General features: G+C 43.5%; 2 protein-coding genes across 14 annotated transcripts in view; both read right to left on the bottom strand.

Moving 5' to 3' along the window:
- syngap1b (synaptic Ras GTPase activating protein 1b) overlaps positions 1 to 10,390 on the bottom strand; it is a 76,853-nt gene extending 66,463 nt beyond the window's left edge. For 10 of the 11 annotated variants that reach the window (XM_019863725.1, XM_019863728.1, XM_019863736.1 and 7 more), the window contains exon 1: positions 901 to 1,018. In XM_019863725.1, coding sequence (XP_019719284.1) covers positions 901 to 976 — 76 coding nt within the window. In that variant the 5' untranslated portion in view covers positions 977 to 1,018. Of the gene's footprint in view, positions 1 to 900; positions 1,019 to 10,027 lie in introns of those variants that run through there. The other variant, XM_019863727.1, reaches the window with a different exon arrangement.
- Positions 10,391 to 15,479: 5,089 nt separating this feature from the next.
- The window catches only part of phf1 (PHD finger protein 1), a 12,701-nt gene continuing 8,382 nt past the window's right edge, over positions 15,480 to 19,798 (bottom strand). For all 3 annotated transcript variants that reach the window (XM_019863897.1, XM_019863896.1, XM_019863898.1), the window contains 5 exons: positions 19,641 to 19,772; positions 19,240 to 19,318; positions 17,924 to 18,039; positions 16,346 to 16,414; positions 15,480 to 16,205 (listed from right to left, as the gene is read on the bottom strand). In XM_019863897.1, coding sequence (XP_019719456.1) covers positions 15,923 to 16,205; positions 16,346 to 16,414; positions 17,924 to 18,039; positions 19,240 to 19,318; positions 19,641 to 19,772 — 679 coding nt within the window. In that variant the 3' untranslated portion in view covers positions 15,480 to 15,922. The remainder of the gene's footprint in view (positions 16,206 to 16,345; positions 16,415 to 17,923; positions 18,040 to 19,239; positions 19,319 to 19,640; positions 19,773 to 19,798) is intronic.

The following is a 19,798-nucleotide window of genomic DNA, read 5'->3' as shown; positions in this document are numbered from 1 at the left end:
TCGTGATAATAACGAATTTGGACATTTTGATATTGTTCAGTTATTCCCGTTTTTCACAGCCCTCTGAATACGGATCGTCAGTCAGCATGGAAGGATTACTCGCAGTGAATAATCTAAAGTATACATAAATGCATCCATCTTCATGCATCACAATGTACATGTATAGAATTGACATGAATTCATTAACTTAATACCTTCATCTTAACAATAACTTTAATAATTCATCATTTTATCAACCATGATTTTACATGATGTATTATTATTCATTGTCTAAACCAGTGGTTCTTAACCTGGGTTCGATCGAACACTTGGGGTTCGGTGAATCAATCTCAGGGGTTCAACAGAGCCTCTACCATACAATTTTAAAAAAACAGACTTATGTCTTGAATTTGTATTTACTTGTTTCTGTTTTTGATAAATGCATTTTTTATTGTATTGGATTTGTAAAAAAAAAAAAATCATATTTTTATTTTTCACTGGTTGGGTTCGGTACCTCAAACAAGGTTAAGAACCACTGGTCTAAACATAAGAAACCATACAAGTGGAAACGAACAAAAGGACTACAAATCCCAGCGGCCAAACCCGGAAGTGGAGCGCCGGTACTATTAACTCCCGCCGTAACGCAAATTTACCACTTAAACTTTCCATTGAAGCCGGACAAACATGACATGGCAACACTGCAATAAAAAAATAACACGAAGCAAAGTCACCACTGTAATTGCAAGACTTTACTTTTGCCCACGTTGTTTAAACTGCCGATTGCGAACAGCAACTAACTGTGATTGCTCCATCGCAATCACAGTTAGCAAAGCAAAGCAGACAGACGAAGCAAGCAAGCATCATTGAATCTAAAAGATAACTACAGATTTGACAAAGAAATGCAGACACAACGTAGCTTACCATTTGGGGCCACGCTGACGACGAAGTAGGTGATTTTCAATTGAAACAAACTGTGATGCCGCTTTTTAAACGTCATGCGAACGGTCACCTGTCAGTGGCAGCCCCGCCCCTCTTAAAGTCCCAGAAAAATCCAACAGATACTGTATTGTTACAACCCTAATAAACGTAGAATCCGCTCATCATTCCATTAAATACTGAAGAGTATAACGTAGGTGCAACGCTTCATTTCATCCCGCCTGTCCGTATACGAGACTGACATGAAAAAGGAGATGAACAAAGATCCATCATTCAAGAATGAATATATCAATTAACACACCTAAACCATGAACAAATTAATTAACACCTATTTTGATGATTGATGAATTGTTTAGCGACCTAGTTTAACTGACAACGGCCCACATTTCAGCCTCTCACCAGCAAATATCCTTAGATTGCAGAATCAGCAAAACCGATGTTTGCCAAAGTCCAAGCTGATGTTTGCAAATGTCTTGTTTTGATGAAGGACAAACATAATCAGTCTGCTCTCATGGAGGACCACAGAAATCGGAGAATGTTTCCTGTTGAGGGATCGAAATAAGAGGATTTGGACAATTTGAAGGTCAACGAGTGCCATACAGTAAATGATCAATCAATCATCGCAATAGTTGTTGGATAATTATCGGTTATTTGCCGATTAATCGATTAATTGTGGCCCCCGCTCATTTGTGCTGCTTTTGTGGACCACAAAAATGATGTGGCGGTCAGAAATTGCATTGGGCACCCATGCTACATCTGTATAGTTCGGCAACAACACGCCGATAAGCCGTCCTCGGAGAAATGAAGCAGCCACCACTCAGGCGTTGTTGGATATTCATGACTACACGCCGTCCCATCAGCGGGCTGTCACTTCCCGTGGAGGATCATCAGCGCGCATTAACCGTGGGGCCTGCACACCCTTCACTCGTGAAGGGGAGGAAGTGGGGTGGGGATTAGATGCAAATATGTTTTGCGGCACAATCTGTCAATGTGGAATAGGTAGTGCAGTAGTGGACATTTTTTTTTTTTTAAATCACGAGTAGATGGCGCATGAATACACAAGTAATCAGGCAGATGCGCCCGGGCGCACACACCCGGCTACGCTACGTGACAAACAATGACATGGCCGTTAAGGTCGCGGGGGCAACAGCTTTAGCAGGGAAGGCTAGACTTCCCTCTCCCCAGCCACTTCATCCCAGAGGATCCCAAGGCGTCCCCAAGCCAGTCAGGAGACATAGTTTCTCCAGCGTGTCCTGGGTCCTCCCTGGGGCTTCCTACTGGTGGCGCATGCCCAGAACACCTCACCAGGGAGGCGTCCAGAAAGCATTTTAAGCAGATACCCGAGCCACCTCATCTGGCTCCTCTCAACGTGAAGTAGAAGCGGCTTGACTCTGAGCCCCTCGCGGATGACCGAGCTTCTCACCTTATCTTTAAGGGAGAGCCCGGACACCCAGCGGAGGAATTTCATTTCGGCCGCTTGTATGTGGGATGTCGTTCTTTCAGGCACGACCCATAATTCATGACCGTGGGTGAGGGTGAGAACGTAGATCGACCGGTATAAATCGAGAGCTTTGCCTTTTGGTTCAGCTCCTTCTTCACCACGATAGATTGATACAAAGTCCGCATCAGAGCACACGCTGCACCGATAAACGGACTAATGCAAGTGCATCCATCGAATTCGCCCATCATCCACCCTATCTATCTTTCAATTCATCATTGTCTAATCCAGGGTCTCAAACAATAAACTTTGATTCAAAATTAGATTTTTATCCAATTAAATGATAAATAAACGTTTCTGAAAATATTCAAAAGTTGCTGTGCTTCTGAATTTCTTCAGTGCGCAAGTTTTAGTTTCCAAAGAGTGAATCTTTCTGCAATGACTCACTTGACTGCACAGGCCGAGCCGCAATCAAAATGAGTCAGATAAGCCAGTCCTGATGTGCAAACTTTTTTTTTTAACTGATATATATCTTACAGCAAAAGTGACAACGGCCACCCAGACGAGAGCTGCACATACTGTAATTTGCCGGTCCGACATCTCTGTGGATCGATCTAGCCATCTATCCATCTATCCATCTAGCTAGCTAGCTAGTTAGCATGATAGATAGATAGATAGATAGATAGATAGATAGATAGATAGATAGATAGATAGATAGATAGATAGATAGATAGACAGACTGTTTCCTTTGGACCACAACGGTTTTGCTTGTTTTTGTGACTGGTCACACTTTTGACTGGAAAGGAGCGATTGGATGACATCATGCTGGCAAACCTGATTAAGCAACTGTATCAAGGCGGCATCATTATCCCGGTTTCACTGTGCTCCGATTGGTTCATCCTGACTTTTTTTTTTGTGTGTGCTGGGAGTGAATTTCAGCCGAGAGTGAAACCCGAGGCTTTCACAGCGCATTGTCAAGTCCAACTTTGGCACAGAATTGGATGAGGCAGTCAGCCGAAACGCGGCAAAGTAAAAATGGGAAAAAAGGAAAGAAAAAAGAAAGAAAAAAATTAATGCCGCACACGGTGACAAAGAACCAGCAGCACCCTGGTAATGATTAGGCAGAAATCACGTCACCAATCAGAGGTCTTCATACGCTCCTCAGCCACCTGCTAGCTGTTTTGGATTTGTCACTCGCAGTTGAAGTTAACTTTAAAACTGAAAACAGAAGAGAATTAACTCACTGACTCCCAGGGACGGTGGCATTTGTCAAGTACAATCCAAGCGTTGACTGCCACCGACCAAGATATGTGTCAAGCACGTTTTTCAGCAGGTGCAAGAAACAGGAGGTCTCGCCCCTGGCTCGTCTGTCAAATTCAACTTTATAAACCACTGCAATAACTAATGGATGTCTCTATATAGCAAACTAATTTTCTCGGCTTTTTAGCCAGAAACCAGTATTTGTGTTCGACACAACCCATGCTCAAAGAACTAAAGAGCGGACTGAAGAATAATCAGACTTTTTTCTGGAAAAAGAAGTGAATCTACTCTTTATGCGGTTGGGCTCAGTGTTTACATTATCAGTGAGTAAAATATTCTGAGGGTCTTGACAAACCAGTCCAAATACGCTAGAATGTGGAGAACTGTGTTGAAAATAGATGCCAGTCAACGAGTCCAACATTGTTTAGTGAAACACCAAAACGTTCAACCCAAACCAAAATCTGCTAGTTTAATGCTAAAATATAATGTGACGCATTACAGCGTGGCTGACTGAAATTAGATGCTACAGTGATTCCAAACCTTCAAACAACGAAGGTGCAGCAACACATACAATTAAAACATACAACAAGCCTCACATGCATATAATCTCTCTGTTATGTGGGAACGATGCACTGCTTGCGAAAATAATGGAGATGTGTTAGGGACCTTCTCTGCCACTTCTTATTGTTCATTACGCTGCGTGTCTTCCAGTTGAGCTCAGCGCTGCTCTGCAAGTTGTGGCACAAAGTGGTACTACACTGATTTTGCTTATGTGTGCATGCATCTAATCAGTATAAAAGAATTTTAAATAACACTTTAAGACTCGATACAAAAAAAAAATTAAACGTTTGCTGAGATGAATTAGGGGGCGCGATCAATGAATCGCGCCATCGCTGAGGTTTACCGTAATAGCAATCAAATGCAGTGCAATGGTGGCGATGTGATCACATGATGAGTGGATTCTCCATTGATATGATTTCCAGCATCCTAATGGCCCTCTGAGGGAAAGCACAAGCACAATGTGGCCTGTGATGAAAATGACTTTGACAGCCGCGCGCTGACAGATAACAGCTCTTGGCACGCGGCGGCGGGTGGAGGGCTGCAGGGCGGCCCCGCACATCGCACGGGTGGAGGGTGTCTGCTGTTATATTTGTTTTTTGTTTTTTGTTTTTTTTGTCTAATCACATTTCAGCTTCTGTGTGTTGTCATGTAAAAGTCATCTGCCCAAGGCCTTCTCAATTGCAAGTGTTGGCATCGAACGCAAAAACACACACACACATCTGAATTCAGATCACAAAAGTGGCGAGTGACGTCGGCCTTTTCACGTTCTCTCATTGCTTGGACTGCTATGTTTACCCCTCTGATTGGTTGAGCTAAAAATGCGCATCAAAGATTGATTTGACAAGGGAGGAGCATGTCGGATATGATTACAAATTGATTTTCAAGGCACACGTTTCAAGGAAAAGGTTTCTTCTTGAAATGCCACACAGAGTTGAACTCTGTTTTTGCACCACATTTTGCTATGTTATGGTGCTATTAAGAAGTGGATGAGGTCATTTGACTCCCCGTTGAAGGCGCACATCCCAAGCTTGCCGCCACTGCCAGTCATACTACTTTAAATGAGAAAAGAGGGGGCGCACTCAGTGGTGGTGGGTCAGGACCAGTGAGGCCAAAATTTTCTGCTGGCCATCACAAACACTGACCTACATTTACAAGCCGAACTGGTCAACAGGGGCGGGCAATGAACTTTCCAAAGGGGCCGCAGGAGAAACTGGAATGGCTGCCGAGGGTCACACCAACATGCTAACCTCAACTCTGTTACATGAAGCCGTCATGATAAATTGCAGCCAGTTGAGCAGCTTCATATAGACACAAGTAGTGCTTGTCTTGTCGCAGTAATTGTCAACCTTTTTCTGGTGGTTTTAATTACTCGCGGCATTTCTGTATTCGCCGCAGGGTTTCGTCCAACTCAACAAACAGGCAATAAAACAGCTGGCAACTATGCAAAAACATAAGTAGTAACTAAAAGACATGCCACTCTTCCAAGATGAATAAATGTGTCAATGTGCGCAGATCACAACAGTCGAGTTTTGCTTACTCAAGCTGGATGGAATGGGTTTTGATCTGACCAAGCGGAGAGAAAAATGCTGCTGTTTGTCTGAGGTGAATTTGAAACGAGACTGTTTGTAATGTTAGGTTAGCTCAGCAATGCTCACGTTATGCTAACAGGAGAATAGGCGAAAAAATGCTTTCAGTATCTGTTAAAAGTGAAGGAAAATCTTGGTGTAGCTTTTCTACAAAAAGGAAAGGGATGAATACCATTTAGCATGAAACATGAAAAAGACACAGTGTTTGCTTTCGTGGGCCACCTAAAATGATTTGGTGAGACAGATGTAGCCCTTTCGATTGTGACTCTGTGACACGTGTGCATTAAAATACGCATTCTTTATTTGTCTTATTGTTTGCTCGTCTGTAAAGTGTCCTTGGGTGTTGTGAAAGGCGCTTCAAATTAAATGTATTATTATTATTATTATTATTATTATTAAAAAAACTAGCGGCACGTCATGAGGGATAATTAGGGATGAACAGTTTTGGTTGTACACATTAAGATTCCATCCCACCACATGATCTCGAAACAAAGTCCCGCGAGGCAGAAATCCCGCATAATCACACGTGACCCCACAAAAACCAACAAGAAGAACACGCGGATGTGCACCGATAATTCCTGAGTGTTTCCGAAAAGGAAGCGAGAGCAATGAAAATTTCCCAAAGTCACCAAGATGCATCTTGCTTTGGAAAATACAACTTGCTTTCCGTGTAACCCAATTTTATGAAAAACAAACAAAACAAAACAAAAAAACGACATTAGCTATCGGACATGTTTTGTTTCATTAAAGGTCACTTCCTTGTTGGACAGTCAGAGCCCTTCTGGGAGTCATGACCCCAACAACCCGTTTTTGACCCAATTATAGGGACTAATTCACTCTTATTACACCTCAGCCACAAATATCGAAAAATAATCGGCCGTTTGATGTTTGTGGTCAGAAAGGTACGAAAAGGAGGATGAAAATTGCCTGATTGGCTGGAAGTGTGCAGTCGCCCGAAGCTACAAGTACTGTTGCAAAGTGAGCGCCCACCACTGGGAGAGGATCACGTGCGCTTGCGCGCATGTGTGTGTGTGGGGGGGGGGGGGTGCTTGAGCACCAGCGCGAGCGTGAGTGGCGAGGAGATGGCAACCAAGGCAAGAAATGTGGGAATCTTGCGGCCTAGCTGTTTTCTGCCTCCCACTGCCTGCCTGTTCACTTGCCACTTGGCAAGACTGCAAATGGCTCCACACAGCACACAAGGCAACGTGGGCACCAGCCATATCACGCCGCTCGCTCGCTTTTTCGCTCCCCCTATAGCGGCGGCAGCGCGGATGAATGCCCAGCACCCCAACCGACATCCATCCCACTCCCACCTTCAGCAAAATCAGCTGTCGTCTTCTTCTCACCATGTACAGTGTATGCGCTGCGTGGATGTTGAGTCACCGTGCAGCAAGCGTGTTACATAATAGCTTGTTGAAACCATGGAGATGACCATGTACACATGGCGTCCGCCATCTTGGACATACATGTTCGGACGCTAATTCGCTAGCACGATGGATGTCGCCTACGTCTGATGTTTCCCGTTTAGATTTATTCAAGAAGGCACTTGTGAGGCTTCTGGAAATATCTCTGGCTTCGGTAGTCATGGTTACAACAATAAAAAATAAATAAATAAAAAGAAGAGAGAACAACGAAATGAGCTCATTTTATGAATGCATATTGTAAGGATGCCTTGAAACAAATCGTTTTCAGGAATCTGCAGAGAAAAAGTGTTGATTCCACGGGGAAAATCCTGATTCTGCAGAGAGCAAATCTTGATTCCGCGCCTTGAAAGTTGATTTTCCGTAGGCTGGGGGGGGGGAACAAGACCTACAATGACCATTAATAAAGCCAATTAATGTACAACGTCATTCGAATTATTTTAGGTTATTATATGCAAAATCAAAACGTGGTTAAAAAATAATCAATGTTAGTATTCGCCTCAAGGGCAGATTTATTTAATCATAAATTTTACTTTCGTTACTTTCACTAAAATTTCACCAAACGATGGTTTTGAGGCAGAACAAGTGATATTAAGGCCAAGATTTAAAGTGTAAGCTAGCCACTTGACCTGGTTATTGGAAACATACTTCATAGAGTATTATAATCAATACAAGCACAAGCTCACAGACAGTTCGTCGATTACCCCGGGCAATGGCATGGCGTCATCTTTAGTAGACGTCTCCGTTACGTGACGTCACATTTACTGGACGTCTCCACGAAATAAAGAGAAAGAAATTCATCACCTCAATTTTCCCCAAATAATTCTCCCACCTTCCACATCACTCATCTGTTGATGTAAGATGATAAAAAAAGTTGTCTTATATTTACTTCGATAAACAAAGGCGCGTGGCGTCATCTTTTGCGTACGTCATTCGACGTCGTGCTTCGTGCGCGTGGTGCCACGCTGTATCGCGGACGAGTTCATTTCACGTTTGTTTTGTAACGGGAACGAGAATATTTCATGCCAAAAAATCCAAATTGGGCATCACGCCCTGCAGTGTGAACGTAGCATGACTGACCGCGACAGCTCGCTGCCGCGATGAAAATGTACACGTAAATGTAGTATTCTGCACCTCGCCCTGATTACCGCGGATAATTTCGTGAAGACGATATTCTGCTCGTGTTTGGGTTTCTTCTCAGCGTGAGACTCGGCATTGTTTTATTGTATTTCCTGTCTTTTTGTTCTGAATTTAATGTTTTGACTGCCTTTAGATGGTTACCGGTATATGCCTGAGCACTTTGTACGCAGCTTTGGTTGTTTTTTTTTAAGATGCTCTAAAAATAAAGTTGAGTTATAAGATTATTCCAAATGCTGGACCATATGAAGGGCTCCGCTTTGACAAGTACTGGCAGTCAACCAGTTGAGGAGGGTAGGAAAGTCGAGTCGAGTATTTGTACTTGGCTATTTCCCACCACTGCAGGCCCCGCAGGTCCTTGCTGGCGTCAGCTGCTGACCGACAGATTCTTCGCAATCCTTTGACGCTCACATGCAGCCCACCTCCACTCCTGAACTCATGCACACACGCAAACAGTCTTGCATCCCCACAGTCTCTTCCTCATCCTCATCATCATCCTCACGCCACCCACAGCGCCTGCAAAGTCCCAAACTTTGCTTGGCTCGCTTCATCAGTCCGACTCAGGACCGGGCCATTGTGCTCCAGGAGGTATTCCCCCCTTCCCAAAAACAAGCCGTGGATGACGAAGGGGGGCTTACTGCAGTGCACCTACTCACGACCTGCATTAGTCACACTTGTGATCTTGACCTTTCACCTTTGCCACACGGGATGCTTAAGGTCCATGTACTAGTGCGCTCTTTTTCTTCACAAGTAGAGGCGCAGTATCTTATCGATTCCTCGGCAACTGATCGATTATCAAACTAAATGACAACTATTTTGATTATCCATTACAGACCTCCTTCAACTGAATATTTTTGAAATTGATTATTCTACCGCTTCCTCCCATTAATGAATCGAATAAGTGGATTTTAAAAATGACTGCATTAAAGTTTGTTGCCATTTTTTTTTCCAATTATTGTTTGATTGTTGCTTTTTTGGCATCGTTTGATGAGGGAGTGCTGTTATACTCGCTAACTACCCGAACTACTTCTTGGTGGCTGATTGATGCCAAGGAAGGGTGAGTAGTTAGCTTTGTTCACTTCTGAGGCAGCTACATCCCATTTACAGCTTAGGCGTACTATGCAATATTTTCCAAACAGATTAAACAGACTAATATTTTTTTTTTCCATAAATGGATAATGATTCAGTTTGAATTCAGTTTGTCGAAAAATCGACAAGAATATTCCTCAATGTATTCCAAAGTAAAAGTGGATTTTTGCAAATGTCTCATTTAGAAAAAAAAAAACACAAAGGTATTGGGACTGCTCTCATGGAGGACGACAGAAACTTTTGAGGAGTAAGTACTTCTAGGAACACGACGGAATGTCATTGAGGGAGGATTAGTGGACCCGCAGCACTTGAACGCATCATCACTACTAGGCTACAAATGCCGCATGGGACCCACGCTGCGTTTTGGCGCGCGCGCGCACGTACGCGTGGATGCACGCACCTGTCGGCTAGGCTGGTGCGTTCAAACGCATATGGATGGCATGTCAGCCAGAGCCGATGAACGAATGGAGAGGAAGGAGGAGGAGGAAGGGACGGGAAAGGAAAAGAAAGGAAGGGAAGGGAGGATGGGCAAAATACAGGACGCAGAGGGTGACAACATGAAACTGCATGATTGTCCACAGCAATAAAAGAAGAGGAAGAATGAAAGATAGAAAGCCAACCTTGGATAGGAACATAGGACATGTTCCAACGGCATTGAACGGAGGTTGCGGCAGGTCTCGGCGTTCCGGAAAGCAAACACTGTACTAAAAAAAAAAAAAAAGGAAGAAAAAAATGCAGAAATGAAATGAATCTAAAGGAAAATCACGGGCGGCGTACTCCTTCCTATGGGAGCCGATGATGATGGTGAAGATGCCAATAGTCCGCCGTGATCACCATCGGCATCCTAATAAGCATCATGATAATCACAACAAAAAGAATAATAATAATAAAAATGATAATGATAACAATCCACCGCCGCTTTGCGAAAGCGCGCGTGGCTCCCTCCCGGTGCATCAAGAGGAGGCAGGATGCACAAACGTGCGTGTGAGTGAATGTGTGTGTAAGGGAGAGGGGGGGTGAGGGGGCATGAGTGGGTGAGAGTGAGAGAGGGCTAACTGTCGTTATGATGAAACCCACTGCAGTTGCAGGCAGAACACGCCCCGCGGTGTTATGATTGGTTGCTGCATCCAGGCGGGAAGGGCAGCAAACCCACAAGTGACCACGTGACCGTGCCAATGGGTGATAAGTTTCACGGTTTAACGTGATTCATGTCAAGTTTTAATGCGATTTATTTCACATTTTAACGTTTTACCATGGTAATTTCCCGTGAAATTTTGATGACTGACTGGTGCATTTAGCAAAACAAAACAAGTAATTCCTTCAAGTTCATGTCACTGGTGCAGCGCTATGTTGGTATGTTTGTTCGGCTTGCTGGAAGGAATTGCTTTGTTTTGTTTTAACGAATGCTCAAGTCAAAGTCAGCACGTTGTAGTGTCAAACTTCATCACATTATAACAAAAGTAAGCTTAAAAAAAAAGAAGAATGTATTTGGTGTGGCGGGCTGGCAGCAAAATGCTTCCACAGTATGTCTTTTCATAAAAATTCAGCCAGTTTTTGTGAAGGATATTCTCTTCGCCTGGCATTGACTGGCTAAATGACAGCTAGACAAAATGTTACTGTAACCTTCTCTTTTGTATATTTGACGGTGAAGCTAGACAGTTAACTATTCAACATGCCACATGAAAACCATTAAATAGTTGGATCTATGTGCGCTTTTATTAGAGAGAGAGAGAGAGAGAGAGAGAGAGAGAGATTTTAAACATGGAACAGTTGAGTTTCATTTATGTAGGCAAACCATTCTCATCTGCATGTCAACTTTAAGAGAAGACCAATAAAATAATTCAAATTTATTATTCAAAAAAAAAAACAGAAAGTCATGTCATACCTGGATGCAGCAGCCAATCATACAGCAGTGGCGCGTGTCCCGCAGCCAATCATTTTACAGCGGGGCATGTCCTGCCTAGAATTCCAGTGGATTCCGAATAACGCAGTCAACTGCGCATGTGCAGGGATTTAAAAGCGGCTGCCCGCGAAGGACCGTCGACTGTAACCAACAAAATGTGAACAAGCTTCCCGTTGTGCCACTGTAAGCACAGCCAGCCATGGCGCTTGGTCTTTCCCATCTATGAAGGACAAGCTAACCTGATGAGGAAGATAGTCCTTTCACTCTTGTTCAGAGGAGCTCATAAGCGCCTTCAGCTGGGCTGCCGTGACATTCAAACAATGGCATTGTTTCGTGTAAGGAGCCTACTTACTCCAAGGCAATTCCTCCTTCTTAAACTTCGTTTTGTCGGTTAGCAAATAAGCTCGAAGGTACTTTTCTATGTGCGGGCAACGAAAAGCCTCAAAGTAGTGAAAACAGTCAGCACTATTCATTCTTGCCTCCGTTTTGGTGCCTGACTGAAAACCGGATGTGCATCTGACGGAAGAAACCGAAGAGCAAAAATGGCGTTCTTTTCTTTGAGGTGAGACAAGCACAAAATGTCATTTGATTGGCAACTGTCATTTCTTTAAATTGTACATGTATATGTGTGTATAAATAGAGAGAGCTATACAAATAGAGAATAGACAGATAGATGGTGCGTGCGTGCGTGTGTGTCTTCAGAGGGAACGAAAATGCTGCATCGAGCTTTTGTTGAAGAATTGTCGCCACTTAGTGGTAAAAAGTAAACACAGCACATTTCACAATGTAGGTTGAACTCAAAAAGCGTCGAGCTCTAGAGTGTGTGCGCGCGCGCGTGTGCGTGTGTGTGTGCGCGCGCGCGCGTGTGTGTGTGTACATATATATATATATGAAAAGTAACCAAAGAAAAGAGCAACTACGATCATTCAGTAACTTTGGCTTGGTGCCATATTCGGAGGAGAGTTTACTCCCCTCAGAAAGAAGCAGCCAGCGGCCTACGAAACCTTCTCTAAACCCAGATCTGTGGTGCAACCCCAAACAAACGCATGTTGATGACAAATACTGTAAATTGGACGACTCGTAAGGGCCTCCCTCTCTCTTCCGGATTGTATTGACAATCGTCGTAAATACGCTACCAGTAGCTGGCAGCACCTCCACGCTCATCTCCCCACAACCCCCCAAAAAACACACACAAAAATGACGGCTCTCAATATTCGAGATGTGCGTCTTTATTCCCTCCCTCCTCCTTTTGAGAGAACAACCTAAAACGAGCACTTGACAGGTACAAACAGCATTAGAAAACACACTAAAGTACATTACACACCGTCGCAACCCCCCCTCCTTTTGCGTCCCTAATACAAAGCTACAAACTCACTTCAGGGGCTGAAAAGTGTGAAGCAGTCTCCTGCGTTGGCACAACAGAAAACAACTTATACATTGTTTGTCTCCTCTGATGCAACTTGCCAAACTCAAATAAACAATCATTGCATGTGCCGTATCAAACACAGTGCTTTTGTAGAAAATAGAAACTCTGAAACTTTTCACCCACACTATTCTCATGACAAACATTGAAATAATTTAACGTAAAAAAAAAAAAAACTGCCCCTCCCTCCCTTTGTGACATGCAAAAAATAGACAGTCCTTGATTGAATACTTAAGGTTCCAATTATCTGTTTTCCATCAGAAACTTCCGCAACACCACAAAAGTGTGGCAGCAATCTTTTGCGTCCGATTTCAGCGTTTTGTCGACCAAATTTGCCAAATCGACTGCAGCAGTGTCAAAAAAAAAATAAAGAAAAAAAATCAAATTAATTTCCTGAAAATCGAAATATTTGTTGTCCATTTGGAATGTCAAGAGGTTTGTTTGTCTTATATCGCAAGGCGATCTGATTGGTCCAACCCAAAGAACGATTTTGCAACTACAGGAGAAATACCACAGCAGTATAATGTGGCTACGTAATTTTAATCATAATAATAATAATAATAATAATAATAAAAGACACATACATACATACATTGGATTAAATGTAAACGTATGACAAAAATGTATCAAATATTAGTTAAGCAAGCTACAATCTCTACAGAACATAATCCAATGAGAGGACTATTTGTCCACCTCCAGGTGACTTGTTTTATTTTTAGCAGGCAGGTCCTCAGTTTACGAAATTTAGAGGTCTGGAATGGTGCGGCATAAACTCGTGTGATGAGCGGCGAAAAAATCCGTCACCAACTTCCTTTTTCTCACTGAAGTTGTTTTTTTAGGGCTGCCAAAGATTTTAATAATCGATTAATCTTTTAATTTTCTTTTTTTTTTTCAATTAATCTATGAATCAGATAAAAAGTAAACATTTCCATCCTTTTAGTCAATACCAGGAAATGATTTCAAATTGACAGTGCAGAGAGGGCACAAACATCACTTGATTGTGATTCAATGACTGGTTTGGTCTTTGACATTCATCAGAAAATCGGTCAAAATGTTGAGCACTATTTTCCAAAATAAAAGCAGACCGGCTTCAACATTAACGATGGCCCGATGGCTTGGGGCCACCACATAACTGGACTGAACGGGTCAGTACAGATTTCACTTTGTAATGTGCTGAAATCAACATGTTCTTGCTTATCTAAAAGTGTGGTTGTATATTTTGAGTTGGATCCACTTCAGTTAATCACATTCCATCGCCCCCATCCGGTGCGCATCGTGCACAACGTACTCTCGTACATTTTGGCCACCGAGTCTACAGCTTCACTATTCCATCCGCAGGTAGGTCTATAGGCTACAAGTCATTCCGAATTTGCTGAAGTATTGTTTTGAATCACAATATCAAATGGCTGCCTCGATTGCCCACTGACGCTGTGTACTCGCATGCATTTTGATCATGAAGACTCTCCAACTCCGCTGTACCATATCGGGAAAAAAAATCTAACCATTCTTGAATCGGATTGCACCGAGATCTTTTTTTTTTTTTTTTTTTTTAAATTGGAGAGTCACACGGCCCTCGCATTTACACCAGTTGCGACTTGTCATACTTGTGTTCCCGACGGACGCCGGCGCGTTCCCTTGTCGCCGTGGAAAATTGCAACCCCCCTCAGCCTGAGCTGAGCTCTCCCGTGGCCAACCTTATGAAAACTTGGTGCTGGTGACTCTATATCACCCAGAGGTGCCTTGAGATACAAGTGACCCGGCTGAGCCGTTGTTCACATCGTTGTATTCATTTTTTTTCTTTGCCATGAGCAAAAACATTTAACGTGTCTTTTCAAGAGTCTAGTTAGTTTAATGTTGACAACAAATACAAAATGCCATCGACGGGCTAATGGATGTTGGAATACAAATGGTGGAGTAACAAAAATAATTAACACTCCAAGGCATATATGCTTTATCCTCTACAAAGAGTGACCCTGTACTACGTATTCTACTACTGACGTGACAAAAACGGCATCATTCTTGATGTTCTATGACATGAGGTCATTACAATGTTTTTAGAAAGAACAATATTATAGGGTGCTATTTTATTGTTAAAAAAATCAAATTACAATTTTTTTTTTGGGGGGGGCGGATTTTGAGGGGGTGGAAATTGGAACAGATGAATAGCATTTCCATTACTTCAGGGTGAGATGAGAGATCTGTCCTACCAGTTTTCTCAGACACACGCTGTCATTCGGCCGTTTTGTTTTGTGTGCTTTGGTTTTGAAGTGTGAGCAGAAACTTGACTTTGACTGTGAAACTAAACAAAAAGCAAAGAGTGGATAACATGTTGTTAAAACAACCACATGACTGCACGCAAGGAGAATGGTGACCTGAAAGCAAACACAGAATGGGAAACGCCATAGAGGGGCTAGCGACTAGCATTGATGTGGTGGTTTTAACACCCTTAAAGCAATGAATATATGTGAAGCAATACATGTAGACAGATAATAGCAATATGCGCGGGCATACATTCTTTATCCTTTGCAAAGAATGACTAATATTTCAGAGTTTCTATCTATCTGGATACTGCCAAAGTGCAACAAAAACAGTTGAATTCTTTCATCCATCCATCCATTTTCCGATCCGCTTATCCTCACAAGGGACGCGGGGGTGTGCTGGAGCCTATCCCAGCTGTCCACGGGCAGGAGGCGGGGGACACCTTGAACTGGTGTTCTTTCCATTCTATGAAATGATGTCATCATGACATGTTTTTAGAAAGTACACTGTCACAGAGTGTTATTTTTACCGTTAAAGAAGACATGACAACAATTGTTATTGGATTTTTAGAGGGTGGGGCGGGGGCAGCTGGCACCTGATTCAAGTCTGAAAGATGGTTTGAGATACGAGTGTTTTGTGTCAATGACGTCGTCACGGCGTAAATTCAACTCATAGCTCAAGGCACCACTGTACAAGAAAGGACGAATCAGCTTTTGACGTATTTGTAGCCGTTTTGTAAAGCTTGAAAGTGGATCTGCCCGCTCGGTGCTCTGTCAGCGGCTGGGCTGGAGGAGCCTCGATCTCCAAAAGGCAAGAGTACAAACATCCCAGGAACGCATGAGGACATAGGACCGACCCAAGCGGCAGCAACCCGCTGCATTTTGCCGCCTTTTCTTCCCTATTTCGTGCCTTTCAGTCAGTGCGTGGAGTTCAGTACAAGCCCACGTTGTCCCACTCCACTAGGTACTGCACCTTCCCGTCCGGCGTCACGCGTCTGGCCAGGATTCTCACCGCCTCGCCTCCGCTCCAACTCCTGGGAAGCCGGCCGTCTTCCGTCCCGTCGCCGCCCCCGCCGAGCGCGTCTGCCTGCGGGTATGGCGGCAAGTCGTGTAGCAGGATGGCCTCTGCTTGCTTATGTCCCGGTTGCAGGTGCTGGCCCGAGGTCAGCTGGTACGGGAAGCAGGGCGGGGCTACTCGGCAGCTATCGTCCATGCTGGGGGAGGAGTCGATTATTATTATTTTAATTCTTGATTAATCTCTAGATTTTTATAATTAATTGATGAATAAGATTCCCCCATGACTAAAATAGTTAGGACAGTGTGACATAATCATACTGCAGAAAAGAGCAAAGACCTGTTGCAGGAATGGAGACCTCGGGAGAGTGCCGTGTGGTAGAGTGCGTACATCCGCTTCGGGGGAGAACTGTAAAAGGAAAAGCAGCGTTTTTGTCATTTTTATTTTCATCGCTATTTTAGCAGTCGTCAGTGATACACGGATTTAATGCTCTGCGCAGTCAGACCAGGGTCTGGTTGCGATTTCCAATGAGTAACGAGGGGCCATTGTACCACGTTCTTCACTTTTGGTATACACGGCAAACATTTAGTTTCATTTTTGAATGTTGACAGTTCATAATTTTGGAGGAAAGTTTACTTTGACCTTTAAAACGTGATCAACATAAAAAAGGAATTCATAATAAAATGGAGTGGTAATCGTTAAAAGTTAAAAAATATATATATCTGATTCATGTTAAAAAAAAAAATTCTAAATAACCCAGCAAAAAATATTAAAAAGTGAGTCGAACTTATTTCGCGACCATGCTGAAAAAATTGACGGGAGTGGGTGACCTGATTCGCACTTTGCAATTTATTGGAAACAGACTGGCTTTCACTGGATGTTTTATTTCTGTGTTCATTTCTCTTGTGTTTTGCATACTTATTTGTACAATTATTGAAAATATCAATGGCATTGTGTCAAAATTTCTGAATCGATGAACTCTATGTTCCTTTCAAAGGTTTTTCACCTCAAACTTGAGCAACTGGACTTCAGTGATCTCAATTCATCATTGGTACCGCCCGACTCACTCTCAAGGACACCGCGAGGACCAAGACAATGGAACGGAAAATCCTACTGGACCCCCCACCACACACCTTGCCCACCACCTCCACCATCCCTTCAGGTAAGCGCGATTTAAACCATGCACACCAAAAACAGCAGACATTCAAACAGCTTCTGCCCTCTCGCCATTAAATCCCTAAACAGTGACTGAAATCTATTGTGACTTTTTGCATTTCTGCACACCCCCGTGGGACAGTGTTACCGCACTGATCATTGGAGCCCCAGCTCTCTACATACTTGAACAATTGTCATTGATCAATATTCCACAGCACCAGACACTTAAAAAGGGGTCAAGGACTTTCTGCACAACTGCACACTTAAATTGTACTGCAATCGCTGCGACTGGTGACTTAAAATTGATCTGCATCAGCTAGTATTGCATTGCGCCATTGATGGATTTATCGCTGCTCGATGACTCTGCACATTGTCGCACAGCTGTCATTGGGTGTGGTACTAGTGCACAATGGTACTCTGACATTATGGAAAATATTTCTATATGTCATGGCTTTGTTTATCGTAGTTGCTTGTTACTGCAGACTTGGCCAATAAAGATGACGGATGAGCATTTTTTTTTTCCCCTTTTCGGCTCAATTTCAATTTGCTCTTGTCTGACTTTGAAACTGTACTTGACTTACACAATCGACCTTTGCAGCAATCCCTTCAAAACTTGCCAAGGAAAAGTGTCTGCGTAAGGTTTTGATTTATATTTTCGAACCAGTAACATGATCCCAGGTTGTACAGTCCAGCACCAAACGGGTCAAGTGACACTTTAACCCTCCCGTGACCGCTAAAAAAACGTGATAAAAGGTGCGTCACCTCAGGTGGAGTTCCTCCTCGGGCTTGGCAGGGGCGTACAGGCTGTCCCCTCCCATGTAGCCGTGGCAACATGGCAGCAGCTCGATGGGGTTGGACGAAACCGGGGCCGGACAAGCCTGGACATGAGAGACAAAGCATGATCGCGACTCCTCCTCAACATAATCTCTTGTGTTCAACTAAATGCGTAGACAGTCAACCCCCATTGATCATTTTTTACTTCTCTATTCTTTCATCGGTGACGCCCATCAATGCAGTTAACGACACGTTTGTAAAAATAGAAGAGCCCACACGCGTGGCGTCGTCGGCGGGAATCGGCTGCAACTGATGAGCGGGATATTGGCGGCCCACTTTGAAATGATACATCTGATGTCGCTGTGGACTTGAAAGCAGAGGCGTGTTGCCATAAACGTGATCAAAAACGCTGATCTACATTTACCACCAATAATTTGGTGGTTGTCTTATTGCCCGTAGTCTATTGCAGTGATTCTCAAACTTTTTACACCAAGCAGCACCTAAAAAAAAAAAAAATACTTGGACCATAATGAGCAACCATAAAAAAAAAATTAAAAAAAATTAAAAAACACTGGCTCGGTTCGCCTACAGTAAGTGTGCATCCAATATTCAACAAGGATTTCCTTTGCAACAATCAAAGATAGTTTTTGTTGAGATGCGGTCTACTTCTCATCTAAATTCGAGTTTACTTCCTGGTGGCATTTCCAAATATGGGCATGCTGGCACTCAGGCACCGTTGTCCATGAGCGGCTGCCAAGTGCAGTATGGAAAACCCCTTAAAGACTCAAACATGATAATTCATCAATCCTAAAGCACTGTCATGTCGGGTGATATTGCTCTCTGCCGGCGACCAAAATTAACATCGCGAGTACCGCCGGCAAAAGTTGTGAACGTCACGTGACCAAAACCCAGAACACAGGTTAGAGGCAGATTCCCTGTGTATGATGCAAGTTGAACAACGTTTGGGCGAGTTCTGGCTCAAACCATCTCTTGCCATCCACCTGCAGCTTACACAGAAAATGTGCCATGCCTTCTTCCTGAAAAAAAACAAATGTATTTGTCTCGAGCAGTAAACGCTTGATGAATACAAATGTCCACAGCGGTCAATCACTCGCCTCTCTGGTGAGTCTGATGTATTTTATTCTGTCATGTCATTCGATAAATATTCAGTGTGAACTTGTCCTGCGTTTTGAACGCAGCGTCAAGCATGAGCCACGGCGGGAGGCGGCGAGCCGCACGCCTAGACTGCAAAACGAGCGGCGCCGGACTGATTGACGGCTTATTTGGACAGCACGGGCACTGACCTGCGTCTCCATGATGCGGCGCTTTGATTTGCGTGACTCGGGTCCGGACAGCCTCCTCTGGCACGGCAGTGACAGCGGGCTGAAACGCAAACGCACCAAATCAAAAAAACATCAACACACACATTCATTACTATGCTAATGAGATGTAGACAGGCCTCGAGGGAGAAGAAAAAAAAACATTTTCCCATTTTGGGTGTAAATCACCCAAGCATGAAGATGAGATGCGGATTGACAATTTCTTTTCACAGAGCCTCTCATTGACGGCGGGATTGACATCCAACGTTGTCCGAGTTACCAATGGCGCACAGTGAACAAGATAGACCACTATGAGCCCATTTCAAAATCATAATCGGGCAGATTGAAAAATTGCTCTTAGTTTTGTGACCAAATGAGACGCTGACCTTCTGCGGTGGGAGATGTTGATGGGCGGCTCGGTGATGAGGGGCGACGAATCCGACGACAGTGGGGGCGGGGCTCGAACCTGAAGCCCAAAAAGACACTTCTTCTTTTTGATTTCTTTCCCAGAGACAAACCTGTTAAAAAAAAAAAAAAAAAAAAA

The sequence above is a fragment of the Hippocampus comes genome, unplaced genomic scaffold, assembly GCF_001891065.2.
Source record: "Hippocampus comes isolate QL1 unplaced genomic scaffold, H_comes_QL1_v1.1 scaffold249, whole genome shotgun sequence".
In the NCBI taxonomy this organism is placed as follows: Eukaryota; Metazoa; Chordata; class Actinopteri; order Syngnathiformes; family Syngnathidae; genus Hippocampus; species Hippocampus comes.
Note: the sequence above shows the minus strand (reverse complement) of the source record. Positions and strands in the feature narration are given on the sequence as shown.